This window comes from Pan troglodytes, chromosome 7, assembly GCF_028858775.2.
Source record: "Pan troglodytes isolate AG18354 chromosome 7, NHGRI_mPanTro3-v2.0_pri, whole genome shotgun sequence".
Lineage (NCBI taxonomy): Eukaryota > Metazoa > Chordata > Mammalia > Primates > Hominidae > Pan > Pan troglodytes.
The window spans coordinates 60,781,093-60,801,615 of record NC_072405.2 but is presented as its reverse complement, the minus strand read 5'-3'; the positions used below and the strand labels follow the sequence as shown (position 1 = coordinate 60,801,615).

Genomic DNA, 20,523 nt, shown 5'->3' with positions numbered 1-20,523 from the left:
TTTCACAGCCAGGCTTACACCATGACAACAGAGTGTATGTCCATCCTAGATCTGTAGGATTAGGAATTCTTCTTCACTCAAACTACACACCCTGGTGTTTGTACTCCTAGGGTGGAGTTTTTGTCAAACTCATCAGATTGTTCTCCCATGTTACCGAGAAATAAATTTGGCCTCCACATCTTCAGGGAGATTTTTATTTTATTACCTCTTTGATTTATGCAACAGAAATAGATTCACTATTGGAGTGGCATTCACCATACACCCCTCTCCACTCACGGAGGACTCCACTGGTTTATATAAACATTCTCCAGAAGAATAGGTGCTTAATGAAGATTTGAGTACATAAATTAATGAATTAATTAAATAATAGTGTTCTGTACCAAGAGGGTTAGTTACACTGGTATTAATCAAATTTTTTTATTTATGATATTATTATCCTCTTGTATTTAGATGAGACTGATATTTTAAAGTAGCTTTTTAAAATAAATATCTGTGGAACAGCAAAAACAATAGGTGGCAGTGAGAATTCAGAAGGGGCACTGATTCTTTTAAAATCTTTCTCATGTGCTTACATTCTCCCAGCTTTACTGGAGAACTAGTTGATAAGTTCATGTTTAGAACACTAACTAGTCCTTCCTGAACTGAGCAGATCACTGCTAAAGACCTAACTTCTGCTTGGTAAATGACTTGCTGTTTAGAGACGCACCCTCCATCTCTTTACTGAAAGATATTCAGCAGATGTTTTATTCTATAATTTATCTTATTATTTCCTTCTTCCTAAAATATGTATTCCTGTGAACAGTATTGCAAAATACCCTTGTAAAAGCTTTATCACAGAGATATTTACATAAACAGCAATGCAAATATATTTTTAGTATTAGACTAAAATGTTTCCATCCTCCAAGAAGTTTTCAGGATAATATGTTCTTCAAAATAGCAATGATCAACAAAGAACACCTCGTACACCACTGTATTTAAGAAACACGTTGCACCATTTGGAAAGTAAGTCAGAATTTACTAGGGCTGATAAAAATATTGAATGTCTCAAGGAAATTTGCATATTTATTTGACGTTTAAATTTGTTTTTATGATATCATTTGTAATTAATTCATTCCCATATTTTATTTGCTTTTGGCAAGTTTAAATATTGTGAAAACTCTTAGATTTGTAATTTGTGAGCTTATATTTGATAATGGCACCTTGAATGAAGAAGTACATAATTGCTGTTTCTTTCTTGACATGAATGGCTTCATCTGAAGGGAAGATCAAGTTCAATAAGCTATAAAGTGGTTCTGAGAATGTACTTCAATGAGGGGCCAGAACATTCACTTTTTATCTGTTCCTTTCTATCATAAAGTATTAAAACCAGAACAAATAAATAGCTCAAAAATAAAGTGGAAATGCTTCTGCTCTATGTGGGTTTATTTAGCTTTTGGGGTTGGGATTCTTCAACACATTTAATAGTGAATACCTAAAGCAGTAGTTTTCCAAGTATGGTCCACAAACTTATCAGCACCGACATCATCTGGGAACTTAGAAATGCACATTCTCAGGTCCCACCACAGATCTACGGAACGCATAGCCTGGGCTTTCACAAGACCTCCAGGAGATTCTGATGTCACTGATGTTCCAGAGCCACTGCTCTGACATTTTGCTGTTCAGTGCAGTCCATGGAGCAGCAGGAGAACCTGGACCCTTGTGAGAACCTCAGAGTGTTGGCACCAGAATGTGCCACTTAAGAAGCCACCCAGCCGGGCATTGCGGCTCACACCTGTAATCCCAGCACCTTGGGAGGCCGCGGCTGGCGGATCACGAGGTCAAGAGATCAAGACCATCCTGGCCAACATGGTGAAACCCCATTTTTACTAAAAATACAAAAATTCACTGGGCTTGGTGGCATGTGCCTGTAGTCCCAGCTACTCATGTGGCTGAGGCAGAAGAATCACTTGAACCCGGAGGCGGAGGTTGTGGTGAGCCAAGATCGTGCCACTGCACTCCAGCCTGGTGACAGAGCAAGACTCCATCCAAAAAAAAAAAAGCCACCCAGGTGGTCCTGATGCATATTAATGTCTGAGAGCCACTGTTCCAACATATTAAGATTTAGAGTCAGGAACTTACCAGTGAGAGGATATCCTTTACTCAGAGGCATTCTGGAAGCTAGGAAAGTGGAACTCAGTGGATGCTTACTGTTTGGACATCCCTCTCAGTTACCTCTGGAATTAAAAGGAGGGAAGAGATGCTTAAACTTCTGGTTGGAAGGCTAGAAAATATATAAGGGCACACACTGTGTCTGCATTATGGGATGGAAAGCAGAGCCATTATATAGATAAAAGAGCTATTAGCTGGGTAATAAATTGTATATATATGCATACATACACATACATATATATAATTTCCCACAATGATCTAGCCATATTAGGTCAAAACACAACTTTCAAGTCCAACTTTTTTTTTTTGTGAAACTCACAATTTTCTAATTCACTTTTCATGTACAAGCAATGCTAAGATATTTTGGGGGTCTTTTTCTCTTGGGTTGTTTTTTACCTTGAATCTAATTTTTCTGTAGTATGAGTTTTTCAGGAAGTCTTTTTACCAGTGACAGAAGTTGCAAACTTTTGAGGCTATCCTTCCACCCTATAGGGTGATTGTTCTGGCGTCAAGGCATCAGTGAGACAAAGCTTTCTGTGGAGATGGTGAAGTTCGCCTCTTTCCAAGGGTTCGGCAGTATTTTATATCTACTAGTGGTGAACCCAGGGACCTGGGAGGAAAAACAGTAGCTGACCAAGTAAAACCTTCTTTGTAAAAATATTTTTAGCGTGGAAACACATGAGAATTAAAGGATTTTTTAAAAAATCCTTTTGAAATCTCTACACAACATGCCCCCACCCCGTATGTAAATGGGACTGTCACTCCTGTGTTTGTCCACAGCTAGAGTTCCAGATGAACCAGTGTAGTGTGCAATGACAGGAACAGCTGACTCATTAGTAGAGAGCAGTGAAAGGTAATTAACCCTGGGAAAAGTACAGCTGCCGTGCGGGCTGTTCCTTTCTGTAGGATCTGATTAGAAATTAGTGTTAAACCACTGATTCTTTTTTTTTTTTTTCTTCAGAAAAGACTGTCATTGATAATTCACTTTCACTCTCAGGTGTGTCCCTAGAAAAGGTTCTCAAATATGCTTATAAACAAAAGGGTTCGAATCTAAAAAGCATTTTCTGATAACAGTAGACACCTGTTTTTCTTGTTAAGACAGAGTTCTTTCAAATGAATATTGTTTGACTATTGAAGATTGGTAATACTTCAACCCATATTCCAATAGTCAGCATGGAAATTACTTAAAAGGATGGTTTTATATAGTTAATAAGCTGTAGATAAATACCATTTAATTATGTTTTCTTTTTGTTTTTCTTTCCATTTTTCCTCCTCCGATGCTTTTCCTCAGGAGTGATGGAAACTCTCCAGTTCAGATCCAGTAGCTTTTAGGGAAGGTAAGTAAAAGCTATTTAAAAATAAACTTTTCCCCCAAAGAAAAAGAATCTCCAACTTTTCAACATCCATCAAAAACCTGAGAAGTTAAGGAACTTCATTTTAGAGGACCAGAAAAGATGCTTGCTTTGGTTATTGTTGGCATCCTCATGGTAATTTGGGTTATGTTCATATAGATTTTTGAGGAGTGTTTACACCTGTTCATCCTGATTCATGACTTCATATGTCTGATATTAGGGGCATTAATATGTAAGACATTCAGAATTAACATGTATGATTTTAAAATGTGGTAGACAGGATAAAGTACCCCTCCCCAAAATATCCATGAAATCTCTGAAATCTGTGATTGTGTTATCTTGCATGACAAAAGGGATGTGATTTAATGAAGACCTTTGAGATTATCCTATTTATCTAAAAAAGGCCAACTAATCACATGGTCCTTCAGAAAAAGGCCAAAGAATGAGTTAGGGAGATTAGATGTGAGTAGGACTCAACATTACCCACCATTGCTGGTGTTGAAAATGGAGGAAGCAGGCCATTCACAGAAAAAGGAGTGGGCTGTGGAAGCTGGGAATGGCTCTCAGTTTACAACCTGCAAGAAAACAGGGACCTCAGTCCTATGACAGCAAGGAACTGGATTCCACCAACAGCCCAATGAGTGAGGAAATACATTCTCCCTTGGAGCCTCCAGAATGGAATGTAGCTTAACTTGGTTTTAGTCTGGTGAGACCATACCAGACTTTGGACCTCCAAAACTGTAAGACCTTTGTGCCTTTTTAAGCCATCAAATTTGTAAACATTTGTTACGGCAGCAATAGAAAACTAATACATAGAATAAGCCCACCAATAGATGAGACATATTTTGCAGCTGGCAGTCTAAATCCTATGAGTAAATTCCTGTATTTGAATAAAGAGAAAATGTTCTTGAGAGGCTAAGATTGATAGTCTGTAAGAATTGGAATATTGATTTTGTTGATCCAAATGATAGTTATTGCCAACTCAGAGAGTTCTGTTTTCTACTTTGTGACACCCCTTCTTCATCAGAAATTCTTTATATGATATATTCGTACATGCAATACCTGTGTCACTCAAGGTACAAATGAGTACATGCTTTATTGGACTTTTTAGTGAGTCCATGTTTACCTGAGCATTGCTGAGTGGAATGGAACATCGAGGGGTAGAAGGCCAGGTCTCTGCTGCAGAGACCTGACAGTCAAAGAATGCCGAGCCTAGTGTTTGAAAGCAGATGGTGGCCATGTGAATCCTGGTTCTACCTCTTTCTACCTGTGTGAACCCCGGGTAAGGTGGTGAGCTCAATTTCCTTCCTTTTCTCATATGTAACATCAATAATACTTCCCCACAGGCATGGTAAGATGACTAAGTAAGATAGTACATACAAATTCTCACAAGAGTGCCTGTCACTCTGTGAGTTTGGCAAAGGTGAGGTGTATTTATTTAGAAACTACTGTGCCACCTCACCATTTTGATTAAAAAAATAAATTGGTTTTGTCTTTACTTATGGTGAGTGCCATTTTCTCTCCCACACAAAAGTCATCAGTATGAATATATGAACATACATTGCTTAAAATAAATGTAGATGCACAATAGTCAGGACATTCTGGAAAATATAAGTGAGAAAAGTGAAGTCTAAGAACTAGGGACTGTGTTATAGTTTAAATGAGTTGAAGATCTTCCTATATAGTTTTCTTTCCAAATTTGGAAAAATATGACTATTATTTCTATTTTACATTTGACTTTTATTCCTGCAAAAGGACCCATTTAAATCATAAGCCATAACTTTTCATGTAAATGAGACAAAAGTAGACTTTTGAAAAAATCTAACCATAAAATCTATTACACTTCACACTTGCTCTCCTTTGCATGTTGGGAACTGATGTTTTCAACATAAAAGAAGACAAAATTGTAAATTCTCCTTAACTGGCATAGTAATCAAACAGACAAAATCTATAGTATTCCAGATGCTAAAATGTCTGGGTTGTTTTGTATTGAAATCCAATTAACAATTATCTCAAGCATCTGAAAAGTGTTATTTTTTGCTTATTTCAATTCAATTCAATAATAATGTATTGAGCACCTATTATGACCACAAAATTATGTTGCATCAAAAGGTCAACAATATAGCCCTTTGCTTCCATGAGCCTACATCAGCCCAGGGAAGAGAAACTGGACCTGGACAAGCTAATATCAGGCAGAACATAGTCATCAAGATGAGAGTGTCATCAAAACGCTATTGGAATACAGAATTCTGGGCGATGCTGTCAACCACAATATGAATGACAAATCACATTTCAGCAGACAGATCTTGCAGTTCTGACACTAAAGGAAAAAGTTCCTTTGAAACGTACAAATGAAATCATCAAATTCAAAGCATTTAATTTTAGGTATCTAATTTGACCATCAAGTCTTTGACCCTCTTGTAACTATATAAAAATATGGCTTTAATGCATTGTTTAACCAAGCCAAGAACAATTTTGACCATTGGTATCCTTTCAATTGGTCTTTGGGGACATTGCTTTATTCTAGTCATAGTTCTCTGAATCTCTCTAGGGATGAATTTTTCAGGAATAATCGTCTTCTGGAAGCTTCTCCAGTCTGGTCTAAGTCTGTGCTCCCATTGTTGCTTTTGCCTCCCTCTGTAATAATACCTTCCATGTAATATTGTAATATTCAACTTCCTGGTTTGAGCTCTTGAGAACAAGAGTTGTGCTTTATGTATCCTTTTATGCCCACTGTCTAGCATGGCAATCCATAGATTTCTTCTCAATAAGTGTGTACTGAACGAATAATGGGTACATTCTTAGGAGAAAAATACGTGTATTTTTAAAAAATCTTTATTAAATTAAACACTGTAGTGAGAATAAAATCCAAGGATCATTCTGCAAAAATACAGTGCCCCATTGGCCTCCACAATTGAGTCGTGTCATTTGCTTTGCAAGTTTCAATATATTCTCCCATTCCATATCTCATAGTCAGATAATAAAGATAAATAACTATATTTTATCTTAATTCAAATGTACAAAATATGAGGAAGATTTTATGAAAAACAAACAGTCACTGTTGGGAAAAATAGCAGACTTTTTGAAAAAATTCCAAAGAACCTATTAAAGATGGATAAGGAAAATGGAAAATGTCTAAAGCTATCAAGTACATTGTGTAATAATCTACATAATGAAATAGCTTAAATAGAGAAAATTCTCTTTACATAATAAAAAGCTTTATTTGTGAATCAACAAGTGCTCTTTGAACTTTATTAAAAATGTTTTGACATTATCAGGTTGTTTAGTATAGATTTACTGAAAATAGCACATTTAGTTGCAACACAAGCCTTGAAGTTAAGTGGTTAGTTTAATAAAACAGAGTTTCCATAGTTACCACAGGAAAACTGAGAATAACTTTTATTTCTTTCGAAGCCAGGAAGGGGCTTTAGAGAAAAGATTAAGCAAACAGACCCAGGCAGGTTCATTATGTGGGGCTTCATACCTGATTGGTTTTTTAAAAGAGGAAACTTAATATTACAGAAAATTAAAGTTTTCCCACTAAAATCTATGGAAGCACATTAAGAAGTCTGAACATTTCCTTTCTGTAGGTGTTTCCAAGTAGATTCTGAGTTAGAGGGAAAGCTAGTTTAATCCAGCATCTCCATGAGATGCGTTTTTTGCTCATAGTATTTTGTTAATAAACCACATCATAAACAAGTGGTTAAAAATGCCACCCCAAAGACAGCAATGCATTGCTCTGTGTGACGAGTCATGCAATCTTAGATCTAACTTTACTATTCATGGTCAACTCTTTGTTGAAAGGCCTGAAGGAAGGGAAATTGAAATCCATGCTAGTGAAGATGTCTCCTTGTGCCAGATTCATTGTTTTCTCAGTTTAGCATGGAGATTTGCTCTCTCTGAGTGTTAATGGAGGTCACTGTTGCTCTGTCCTTTGCTGCATCTAACCCAAGGAGTTCTTCACAGTTGACTGTTGAGAAACAAGATGATGTGTTTTCTAGTATCTCACCTTCAGCTCACCAGCCTTTAAAGCAGCAGTGATTAACAGGACTTTTACGAAGTTTCTATGTAGTTACAAGGACAGTTTCAATCTTCTGTCATTTTTTTGCATTAGCTATGATTATGCTTTTACCACAAAAATGCATTTGTTTTAAAGGTAACAATACAGACTGGGAGAATAGCTTATGTTTCATCTATATTTATCAGCACTCACTGTACATTTGTGTCTTCATTACCAGGAAATATTAAGGGACATTGTGCCATCTATTCCTGTTTACAGTTTATTATGCAGAGATAGGAAACACTTAGCATGTAAAATGAATGTAGAAATTATTCCTGGATAGAAACACGGACATTTCCCACTCGTTGGCTCTTTCTCCTCCATCACCGGATCAGAGTGTAATTGTCAGTAATCAGGCCTGCTTGCTGCTGATAAAACCACTCTGAATGCTAGCAGCCTTCTTTGTGTGATGACTCAATTATTCCAGAAGTGCCTCATCAAATCTGCCCCATCAGCTGGGCTAATAAATAAGGAGAAGAAACTGGCCCCCCAAAGCAAATTATAAATCCATTTGCATTAACCATTTCGCTGGTCCATGATCTAGGCAGAAATAAGCATGGCAGATTGTGTTAAGCTTATTTGAATATGTTTATAATGTTTACAGCATGCAACTTTTTTTTCCCACAAGGTGTTAGAATTATCAGTCATGAATGGCATCTAAATGTAGTTATGTTAATTACAGCAAGGCTTTAAGTATCTTTGAGGGCTATTTTGTTACTTAAATCAGGTGAAAGTTAAATCATCTTGCAGAGAGAAATATAGGTCTTGCATAAGTTATTGCAATTGCTTCAGAGCTTAAGGAGAAGAGATCTGTTTTATTTTTACAGGCACTGGAAGGACAAATACAAATACTGTTATGCCTACTAGTGTAAGTACAATTACTTCATATCTATCACAGTGAAAACCGGAAGTTATTGTGATGCTCTGGATGACTTCAACAATCTGCAAAAGCAAAAATTGCATTTTTCTGGGAGCCTATGAGAGTTGCTATAGCATTCCCTGTACTGAAAATTCTTTGAAAGGTTCTATAAGGCAGAGATTTCAAAAAGCTGAGCAAACTAATAAAAATCATTTAAATTCGTCCATGGAAATTGTGTGCATTGACAAATTTTATTCTTTTAAAATGACAAGCTATATGAATAACAAGAAGTTTTGTGTGTATATTTACAACAATCACTCGGGGAAGCAAAAAATGTTAAAAGGTGATAAAGAAAAGTAGTCTGCTTGCTAATATCAAAGAATTCATCTTGTTGAATATGCAACGATTTAAAATCTGAAACATCCTCCCTAAAAGTAAGCGAGATACCATTGACCCACTTTGCCATGGGAGCTGTTTTTCCTGCAGAGTGGTTCCAGTTTTGCTGAAGCTCTTGTTTCTACTCCTGCTGTGATCAGAGGCCTAATTATGGGCTGGTGGTAAAAGTGAAGTTTATAGCCAATGAAGAGTGTTTGTCTTTGCCTAAACATCTTAAATGAAATTCAGTGCTTATCTTCATTTGCTCCACCCAACGAAGTATATGCCCTAATATCAACCTGGAAAGCTAGGCAGAAGAAAGTCATTTTTGATAGCATAAATATAAAGTGGCAAAAGGCTTACATAATTTTTGTTCATCAACTTCTAAATATATAATCTCTTGCTATGTTGAAAATACCAATTCTATAGCTGATTGATTAGGAACTCCAAAATAAAGGGTTTAAGTTTTCATTAGAAATTTAATGGAGCAAAAGTGGTTATACAAACTTGACTATAACTTAAAGTATCATACTGACTAATATAAAAATAAAACTAGAAACTTGGGAGTGTAAAGAACTTTTCTTATCATTCAAAAAACTGAGCCAGGCAAGGATAATCCGCTCTTCTTCATCATTCCAACTAACAAATAATTGGTGAAGATATTAGCATTAGAAGAGCGATTAAGAGCTCAATCTGTTGTAAATTGTGGAGATAGGTTCTCAAGGGATAGCAATACTAAGGTAAATGTGCTAAAATTTTTATGTTTACTTATTAAAAAAAGCAAATCTCAGAGTGGTCTTTGGAGTCTGTATCAATATTCTGAACTTCTGAGAGGATGCTGTGGTTTATATCAGAACCACAGAATGGTCTGGTTCCCTTGGTATGCAAGTTCCAAAATGAAATTGGTGATGGAGATGACCTCATATTAGTTACTATAGCACAGGGTTATGAGTGCTACATACATTTCATGTTAAACTTATTTGCCCTTTCAATAAATTTTTCACTTTGAGTTGAGTTTTGAGGACTTAAAAAAAAAATCACATCCTTTGGAACCATAAGTAAATTTTTTTTTTTTTTTTTGAGACAGAGTCTCACTCTGTTGCTCAGGCTGGAGTGTAGCAGTGTGATCTTGGCTCACTGCAACCTCTGCCTCCTGGGCTCAAGTGATTCTTGTGCCTCAGCCTCCCAAGTAGCTGGGATTACAGGCACATACCACCACACTTGGCTAATTTTTGTATTTTTAGTAGAGACAGGGTTTCACCATGTTGGCCAGACTGGTCTCAAACTCTGGGCCTCATGTGATCCACCCGCCTCGGCCTCCCAAAGTGCTGGGATTACAGGCGTGAGCCACCACACCTGGCCAAGGACCCATAAATAAATCTGTGATTCTCTACTTTGGGGATACAATTAACACGTATATCATTATCAGTTTAGGTCATTCATTCTAACTGATAAAATATAATCTGATATACTCTATTTTTGAAAAAAAATAACATACCAGACTCATTACCTTGTAGCACAGGTTTAAAGAACTGTCTTTCTCAGGCACAGTACTCATCCATGAAGCAGTCATAAAGGACTGAGAGTCCCTAATTATTGGCAGATAATAAAGTGGACAAATGTAGTCCTTCGTGATGACTTCATTTAACAAGCGAAGCCATGTCATCATCAGAGAGCACACTTTAGAATTGGGTAGCCCGTTAGGTTACTAACACCTCACTTGTCACATCATTTCCTTTTTTTAAGATTCCTTTTTCATTAAAAAATGAGTTTCAATGCAAAAGTATTCATCTAAGTAGGCGGGGGCTAAAACTAACTCTGTTACAAGTTCTGGGAGCTTAATCAAGATTCTAAGTCTTAGGTTAACTGCCTTCAAAAATGTGTATACTGCATGAATATTTTGGTAAGTCCTTAGCCCTCATAACATATTTAAGATCAAACTCAAAAAAGTATGGCAGTTAAGAAAAATGGTTTTTTAAAGGTATCTCCTTGATCTGATAGTGCACATGCAGGGACTAGAGTAATCCGATGTCAGTCGCAGATTCCTTTTGGTATCTGCCAAGGGTGTGCTTCCAAACAGCAGGTGGGTGGAGTTATTAATGATAGACACATGGATGGAGAGCCTCGGCAGGGCTCCTCGTTCCCATTTGTATTTTGGTGTGCTTAGACTTCATGAACTCTATTGTGTCAAATCATATTTCTAAAGTTATATTTTGTCAGTGCCCTCTGTGCACTTCTCCAAGCCGATCTCAGCTGTGCTGCCTTCACTCTCTTCCCCAGGGAGGGGAGCCACGGCAGATGGGGTTAGGGCAGAGGGCTGATGCATCTGACAGCAAACGGCCGGGCTGTTGAGTGGAAGCTGTGAGCGTCAGGAAGCTACTTTTCCCCTGAGAACCAACTAACCACTGAAGAAAGTTGAAAATGAGCCCTTTGAGAAATGCTATTAAAAGTAGTAAAAAATTGCAATTGTGCAGATGATGTGCTGCTGTGTGCTTATTCGAATGCTAATGAGTTTGACATTAGGGAACTCAGAGGCTTTACAGCTACTCCCTTATGTGATTCAGTTCTTTATTGGCAATCTTTGAGAAAATAAATGGAAAATGTATTGCTAATAAATACATAACACGATAGGGTATTAGACAAAAAGCCATTACTTTCAGGATTTAGAAAGAGCTTTGTTTGCCAGTGTGACTGTTTTCCAGGATCTTTTGTTTTAGGTTAGTGTGTGGCAAACAAAGGGGAATAGGCAGGTGGAAAGCTTCAGAACTCTTTCTGAACTGAGGGCGCAATAGAATAGGCCAAAAACATTTGGAGAGAAAGCCGTTTTTTTTTTTTTTTTAGTTGCAATCAAACGCAAACTAAGAATTCCCAAGCTCCTGTGCTACTTTTCAATTCTTACATCATGTGCAGTAATCTGCTCTATCACTTGAGAGTTTTATCTCCATTTTTCCCCAGGAACTACAGTTGCTGACTTAAGTTGAAGAAGCATCTATTTAATGTCTGGTCAAATCCTACAAGAAACACAGAAATCTATGATTAAAAAGCTGAGCACTTTGATATACTGCAAAGGGTAGAGAAGGCAGGACGGTCGAAATTTTCTGCAAGGAAGGTTGGTGGCTTGTGTTTTAAAACATCAGAACTGCCAGACATAAACATTTTAAAGGTGCATGGATACACGTGATATTTGTATAAATTGGTTCCTCTAGTATGTTGAGTGCACGACACTGAATTTCAAAGTTTTCTCTCAAGGGCCAAATAGCCTGATGAAAACTGATTCTGTGCTCATCCCTGGGACCACATAGAGGTGAGGCACCTCTGTGTATGATGACTGAACACAGAGTAAACCAAGGGCAAAGCATTTCACTGGACGACAAGTTAAAACATTAGCAAAAGGATTAGTATCATGTTATGATGGTCTCATTAAAAAGAACCCTAAGTAACAAAAGAACACATTTTGGATCTGCCTTTTGTGACTGCTTGAGTATAGTACATTCCAAATCTTGCCTCAACTTTTTATTTTGGTGGTTAAAAGTAAAAATAATAGTAATGATCATTAAGAGTCCCTCTTATCTAATTTCCCAACTAAATTGAAGAAGTAATAGAGTGGTAGGTAGATAGATAGATAGATGATAGATAGATAGATAGATAGATAGATAGATAGATAGATGATAGATAGATAGATAGACAGATAGATAGATAGATAGAGGTAGTTTGGTAATAAAGACAAAAATAAATTTGGCTTACCTTAAAAAATAAAAAACTATTTTTCCCCATTGATACATAGTATAAAAATTGTCATTCTATTTCTACTCTAGTACAATCAAACTATAGATAAGTGTCAACATTTTGTTGATTGTTCATTTAAGTGTTTATTGCTGCTCTTCTATTTATTTGTCCAGCCTGATATGCTTTTCTTGTTTGATTTCTTATCTCAATAGAATGAATTTCAGGATTTATCACTAAATAAGACAAAGTCATTTATTTAGTCCCCCTGACACAGCAGGGCAAACTGAGTTGGCATACAAGTTACCTGGAGAAAAAGAGAGGTAAGGCGACATTTTTATTTATTAAAAAGTAGGACACGTTGAAAGAAAATGAATTCAATCAAAGAATTTATACGAAAGCTCTCCTCTACAACAGCTCTTTCTCTGTGGATTCGCTTACAAATTTATTGTTAGTGCTGAATTTAGAATTGCAATTTTTGTCAGAAACACAGCCATTTAATATTTTAAAATATTAAATAGGCAAAGTCCTCTGAGCCTACAAACCGTTTTGCATATTGATTGGTATGTATTATTTGTTCACAAGTTTGCCTTTAAAGAAAGTTTCATTGTTAAAATGGTTTTCAAAATCCAGTTTACATTCATGTTAGAAATTAGTTTGTTTATGGATTAAGAGTAAATAAGCAAGATTTTAAAAGCACAATGTTTTAAAAAGTACTGTGGATGACTTCTGGAGTGAATTTATGCAAACACTAAAAAGTAATAATTGGATTATTCTTGAGAGAAATCTATTTCAAATGATCTATCCCTATATGAAGGAGCTTGATTTCTAACATTGACATATTTCACAACAGATGCATCTCAAAATATCAGCAAGAAAAAAATTGTAAAGGCCCTTTTAGTGTGTTACTTGCCCTGAGTTTTCTTTAAACTGGGCATATTAAAAATATACATCAAAAAACAAACTGTCTTCTAAAACGTAAAGCTGGAGATTGCCCCCTAATGTCACAAAGCTGTGACTCTGAGGCCATGGTACAGTGACTAATAGAAATCTCTGGCACAAACTGGTTACCTAAGGGAATAATAGGACTATTTGCTGGAGTCGTTTGGCAAAAAGACACCAGCACATGGCTTTGGTTTATATTCAGCATTGCCAGTTGCACAAAGTTGCAGGATGAAGTCTACACCAGCAGTGACAACTCAGAAATCAGAGAGAATCAAAACCAACCATTCACCTTATCATGCTACCCAAGCTTGTTTCAGGTCTCAGGTTTCTTTTATGGCAGTGCATTTCTAAGAAGCTCTAGGAAATTTCCTTTGAAAATCATCTCTTCTGGGGGGAATGTGCCTACACATGGCCCTCAGGAAGATCTGCTTCCCAGAAAACTCTACGTAAAATGACAGTGGACTGAATCTGTTTTTTCCTTTGAGTTTGGTATTTACAGGTATAGGAGGGATTAGGGGAGACAAGGAGAAGGATCATAAACCCAAAGTGCACACATCCTTCGATTCTTCAGTTCTCTGTGTAGAGCCAAAGACAGTACAACAAGAGGCATACAAGAACAGAGCATTGAAATCAAGAATAGTGTGCAAATAAAAGATGAAAAGTTCTGAAAATTATAAATATGTTGTCACAGATGGTGTAAAAAAACATGGTTTTGTTAGAGTTTAGATTTTTTTAAGTTTACTTTCTGAATTCGCTCCTATTCTTCCTGAGTTATTAATAAATGCATGAAAACAAAACTAGAAAAATATGAGGAAAGGAAGAACAGAGAAAAAACATACTTAAACATTCTTAGTACTCCTCTCCACAAGTCAACTAGCATCCTTTTAGTACTGCAGCTCATTTTTCCCATGATTTTTCCTTGTGTGACAGGTAAACATCTTTGCTCCCATTGTGAGCTGCCCCAAAGCTATGTTTAAAACAAAATGATGCCAGAATCATCAAAAGAAAGGGCACTCAATGTAAGATTCTTTGTTCTTCAATCTGGCCAAATTTCAGTCCAAGATGCTGGCATCATCTAGTTGTTTGGTTTTCTGGGCCTAGCCATTTCCAACTTCTTGAGTTTTTCTTCATCATTTTTTTAAAAAAACGTGATTTTTGAAAAGGAAGCGTCCACTGTAGATAAAGCGTTCCTCATGGAGAGGACCCCAGCAGCTCTTCTCAGCAGCCACAGATCTTCCTCCCACCATTGCTGTGAGTCCCCAGGACTGAAACGACATCTCACAAGAGCAATGTAACACAGCGACAGAACCACACTGCCAGGTCAAAAATCTCGGGCGATGAGCACAGCAAAATCTTGTTCAAAAGGGTGCTTACTGCAAGTTGAATGTGTGTGATGGACTTCTCAAATTAAGAGTGGCAGCCGGGCGCAGTGGCTCATGCCTGTAATCCCAGCACTTTGGGAGGCCAAGGCGGGTGGATCACCTGAGGTCAGGAGTTCAAGACCAGCCTGACCAACATGGTGAAACCCAGTCTCTACTAAAAAAAAAAAAAAAAAAAAATTAGCCAGGCATGGTGACACACACCTGTAATCCCAGCTACTCGGGAAGCTGAGGCAGGAGAACCGCTTGAACCCAGGAGGCAGAGGTGAGGTTGCAGTGAGCCGAGGTCATGCCATTGCACTCCAGCCTGGGCAACAAGAGCAAAACCTCATCTCAAAAAAAAAAAAAAAAAAAAAAGAGTAGCTACCTGCATGATATATCTATCTAACTAGACAATTTTACGATTAATTTTATAAGGGTTTTCAGAAAGTGCCCTCAAAACATTGTGGTCACCATGACATTTTCTGCAATTATTAAGAAGCTCAAGACTACTTATAAATGTATATTATATATAGAGAGAGAGAGGTATATTATAAATATATATTAATGTCTAGAGCCCCTGTTGATAGAAACAAAACCTCAACATAACCAAGGGATTTCTTATGTTCAGTTTTTTAATAAGTAATTAAATTTTTACTTGGACAGCTGGGTTTTGTTTTGTGTTTTTGTTTTTGTTTTATTTGCCATTAGGTTAAAATAGAATTTTAAGTGAAAAATAAAATCTAAGGGAAATAAAACCTCCCCACATGTCAGTAATTGGCTTGTGTGAATGAAAGCAAAATTGAGTTTATGAATTCTATGTCCTGCTCCTTGAATCTCTTCCCTCCCACAAAACAGCAATTCCAGGACTTCCTCTTCAGCCTAAAAGAAGGTACCAGATCTGTGCACTGGGGCGATGTGGAAGAGACCTGCTTATTGCCCCTGATGTAAGCTCCAGTAAGAAAAGACGTCAAGTACAAGTACTAGGAAATCACTTTATACATCTGTTTATAGGTTTGTAAGTACATAAAGATATTAAATGAGAGCTTTCCAAATTCAACCCAAGAGTTCAATTTCATTTTCTGGTCATTTTTCTTCCTCATTGTATATCTGCTTATTTCCATCATTAGCTCTTGCATGTTTTCCTCCAAGTTTTGCTTTTTTGGCCTTCTTTATTTTGTACATGTCTTTTCCTCTTGCCATTTCACCTTGCATTCACCCCTCTCCCCAGAAAACTGGGACATTAAGCCCTTTTCGAAGTTTTTTTCATGGCATTATTAAGAATTAGAGACTGAGCAAGAACCACATTTTTCTCCTTTTTATATAAATATTATACATAATAAGTTGATACTTATCATTTAAACTGAACTTTTTTCTTAAAGTAGTTTCAAGTTAGGGAAAATAAGAGTGGCAGAGTTTACCCTTACTGTTCTTTCTCCTATCGAGAAGTACATTCTCAAAGCCAGGAGGAACCCATTTTAGGAATTTCAGAATATATCTTCTGTCAGTTTTCATCTATAATGAGGTATATGAGAATGAAGTATATAAATGCCCTAAGAAATCTGGAAAGGGACAGCTTTTTAAAAAATAAAACCTCTGTTTTCAGAAAACAAAGGACTCATTAGGTTTTACAGACATAATTGCAAGCTTGTCAATAGTATTCGGGGCTTAGGCAGTAAAGACGATCAAGTCTTCTTTTCCAGGGGGAAGAAAACAAAGTTCCCAATAAGAAGTGTAATTTTCAAGACTTCAGAACAAGTTAGGTTGATTTCTTGAATCATACCATAATCATGTGCCTCATCTCTAATTCCGGAAGACTTTGAAAGAATGATAATCTACCTCCACCCCACCCCAGGGGCCTGAACACACACACTGACGTAGAAATCTTTTTCCACTTCTAATGATCCATTACTTGGACAAGGTACTCATTGAATATGAGGCCTGATTTTACAAAAATTAAACCTACCCATTGGCAATTTATTGAGGTCTGTGAGAATAATCCAAATGAAGAATACTTAAAATATCTACTCCCATAGACAAGGTTCTAGAAACCAAAACCTATTTTTGAATTGAGATCTATGAGAAGAAAGAACCATCTCACGAGCGATAAACTCTCCACACTGAAAAACACATATGCCTTCGGTTTCTTATGTTCTTATTCCCCAATGAGCCCCAGACTTGAGTAGACACAATGTAGTAACTTTTGTTTTCTACGTGTGAAGAAGAGAAAGCAAGTGAAACAGTTGAGTTGTATATTATGGCCTTGATCCATTTCACTCCTGCAACTTGACCCACAAGTTAAATTTGAAAACTTAATTCTATGAATGAGTTCTCAGTTTTTAAATATGTTTGTATAGGATATCTATATCCTATACCAATAAGAGACAATAGCTCAAACAGAACACAATTATGAGACCAGCATTCCAAGCACAGTCAAAGGGAGGTCCATGAATATTTATGTATCCCTTCCAATGACTTTAGTAGGGAGCGGCTGCCTGGAGTGGTGACAAGGCAACCAGGCCCTTGGGTAGCTGAATTGCAAAATAGAATTCAGCTTAAAGCCGGTGTAAAGAAGATTGCACTTAAGTATGCTTCTGAAATTTTGATTTGTGTCCACTGGCACTCTTTGCAGGTTGTGTTTCAGTTTTGTTAAAGAAACTCATGGAGTTCATCCTTGCCTTTTGGGCAATTCTTCAGAGTGGTTAGGGTGAATTAATAGCATCCATGTGGCAAGATAACAATAGGTTGGTGTTGCTTTGTGGAGGCTCACACATAGAAGTGGCTTCCTCAGAAATATGTGTTGGTTTTCATCATTTTCACCCTCACATGCTACTGATCTCTCATAATCTATTCATTTAGCACATGGAGGGGCATTCGCTAGAGTTGAGCCACTTTGTATGCAACAGAGATACTCACGGGAGGAGGGGGATTTCACAACACAGTGCTTACTATCCTGAGTAAACCAAGCCATTTTCATCTTAGGCAGTGTCACATCTGTCATAAACTCATGTGGTTTGAAAAGAAGGAAAATTGACAGGAAAAAAATCACCCCGGTTTTTTTGTTGTTTTCTCTTATTGTGTAGTTTTAAAGTATTCATAACAATGGACCATTTTATTTAGACTATAGCAACTGCTGTTCAGCAAAGGCAGTGAACACTTTTTGTTTGCTAGTTTAAAAAGCAGTTCAACGATTGGTGTGGTGTTTATTATGAAATGATGACAAAAGAGTTCTGGTGGTTTTAATAGTTTTAGCTTACGAGAGCTGTCGTTAATTTTGTCTGTAGTGTTGCAGGTGAAAAAATGCACAATGGATAAATAGTCTATATTGGTTTAACTGAACATAATATATAGTGTGTTCTGGAGTTGTTTGTCTCAATAGACTATAGTAATCAAAAGTAATGAACCTATTATGTGCAGGACCTTGGAGAGCGTCGAATGGCAGTAAAAGTGTGGCACATAAAAGGTTTATTAAAGGAAATTAAAGTCCATCATTGCCACACCTGCTCCCCTATTATAAGTCTATGGCAGGTCAGTGCCTTCAATCACAACTCAGCCTCTGAGAGCAGAAATGCAGCTCCCATTACCATTGCAGTCACACTGTATCGGAGCTAGTGTCAGGATTTAAGGATGGGAGCCACTGAGCGCACCTTCTGCCTGCGTCTGATTTTCAACAAGCAAAGCAACTCATTTATATTTAAGAATTCCTCCTGATAATGTACAGAAGTGAATTAAACTAAGAGATGATTCGCGGATTCTAGTGAAATGGCTGGGTGTATCAAGGTCAGAGTCTGAAAACAACCGGCTTTTAAAGTCTTTGCATCCCTTTGATAATTGATTTGATGACATTTAAAATATTTAGTAGTGATGTTTTGGAGAATTTGATACTGACACATATATCACTCAAATTTCACTTTCCTTATACATTTGAATGATTATAACTGGTATTTATTCTGAGATTCTGAGAGTAAATATATGTCATTGTTGATAATCAAAATTTCTAATGGTATTTTCTGGGGGCATTTGAGGGGTTTGTCTTCATGGTGCTTTTTTACACGAGGAATCATTTTTTTCCAAGCTTAGAAAGAGATATGTCTCAGGAAGAGTCTGGAAATGTAAAAGGACTTAGGTTTTAGTAAATTGGTCTGAAATCTTTTGGTTTGACATGTGAGGTTTCATCTCCTTCACAGCCACTGTTAATGAGATGAGCCTTTTTCTATCTTTGTAATGCCAGAAGTGTTTGAGTCACTTCAAACACTTGTGGACAAGGACATCTGCCCTCTTGTCGCTGTTCTCTCTGGTTTCCAGCAACTGTAGATGTATTTCCAAAGCTGGTGGTATGTGGAGGGAGTCACAGTTGTGTACTATAGAGCCGGGCTGTGAGTCAAGAGCATGGAAGGCTACTGTTTTTCATAATGACCTTCAGAACTTCTAATTACATGTTTTCATATTTTGGTCAATGTCAAAGGAATGACCTCAGGACTTTGTGTTCATGTTATAGATGGATGCAGAGGCTGAAGATAAAACGCTGCGTACTCGCTCTAAAGGAACCGAGGGTGAGTTAGCAAGCAGGTTCTATGACACTATGCCCACCACACCATGAAATATGAGCGTTCCAGTGCTCAGTCCCTCGTGTGCAGTCAGAATGACTACAACTTCCTCAGGGCTTCTTTTTTCAAATCAAGCCAGGACACTGGTTCTTGGCACGGAGAGGCAAAATATTATGAACGAGGAGTTAAAGAACTCAGAAAAGTCCAAATGATATATGATGCTAATTTTTACAAAATGCAATCATGAGTGGATTTGAACATCATGCAAAACAGCATAAGGTTCAGCAAGTGAAGGATGTTTCATGGAAACTTTCAAGTTATGGAAGTGACCTTTAATGGCCAAGGGAAAAGACAGAATTGTTAGTTTATTGCCAAAGCAGGTTTTGATTTTTATGTTATCTGGTTTAGTGGCTCCCAACCTAAACTTAGTTCAAGTAAAATGATGGTGTTTGTTTTTTGACTGTCTCAGCTGGGAATTTCCAGCAGCTCTGATGTCTGGAAGGTTTAACTTGCTGGTTATCCCTCTCCTTTTGTAACCAACAGATGGTAATGTAATATTGAAATATAAACAGGCCCTTGATGATCTAAACATCTGGAAAACAGGATTGACTGGCAATAATACCCCTTAAGGAAAATAAATTTTATTATAATTGGCTATATTTTTGTGACCCTTAATTCTAAGTGGAAAACTCTAGGTTCACCACAGCCTCTGAAAACACTCTGGATAGCTGTTCCCCACCCACCCCAACCCACCCTCCTCGGAGTCCACCTCACAGAGGAAAAGCTGCGGCAAAGCCGTGACCCTGCAGCCCTTTAGGAGGGTGTTGAGATGTACAGTTGACAGCGGCTGATCAAATGGAATGCTTTCGTTATCTATATTTGTGTATGTAGTCAAGAAAGTTAATGCCTGTTTGAGCAAAGTCCAGAATCCCAACATTTTTAATAAATTCAAGGAAAATTTTTTTCAGTTACGATATAACCATGGTTATCATTAACCATGGTAACCAAAATGCAGAATAATGCTGTGCTCATATGAGATTTTTTCTACCTAAACAGAAATTTTATACTGTATTATTTTCCAGTCTTACTTTATATTACTTTTAAAGTAACCATGTTATATATCCTAATATTTGGAATGTAGTATTTCTAAACAATA

The 20,523-nt window shown here is 37.1% G+C and overlaps 1 protein-coding gene and 1 long non-coding RNA gene across 8 annotated transcripts in view; both read left to right on the top strand.

Annotated features, from left to right (window-relative positions):
• Positions 1 to 4,605, top strand: part of LOC129135712 (uncharacterized) — a 185,893-nt gene extending 181,288 nt beyond the window's left edge. Inside the window, exon 3 of the long non-coding RNA XR_008536722.2 lies at positions 3,440 to 4,605. This is a non-coding gene — a long non-coding RNA (uncharacterized LOC129135712). The remainder of the gene's footprint in view (positions 1 to 3,439) is intronic.
• Positions 1 to 20,523, top strand: part of ST18 (ST18 C2H2C-type zinc finger transcription factor) — a 303,405-nt gene that overhangs the window by 180,718 nt on the left and 102,164 nt on the right. For 3 of the 7 annotated variants that reach the window (XM_009455375.5, XM_009455376.5, XM_054656729.2), the window contains exons 2-3: positions 3,440 to 3,485; positions 19,319 to 19,373. In XM_009455375.5, the coding sequence (XP_009453650.2) occupies positions 19,319 to 19,373 (55 nt within the window). In that variant the 5' untranslated portion in view covers positions 3,440 to 3,485. Of the gene's footprint in view, positions 1 to 3,439; positions 3,486 to 12,750; positions 12,841 to 15,744; positions 15,839 to 19,318; positions 19,374 to 20,523 lie in introns of those variants that run through there. The other 4 variants (XM_054656726.2, XM_054656730.2, XM_054656728.2 and 1 more) reach the window with 3 other exon arrangements.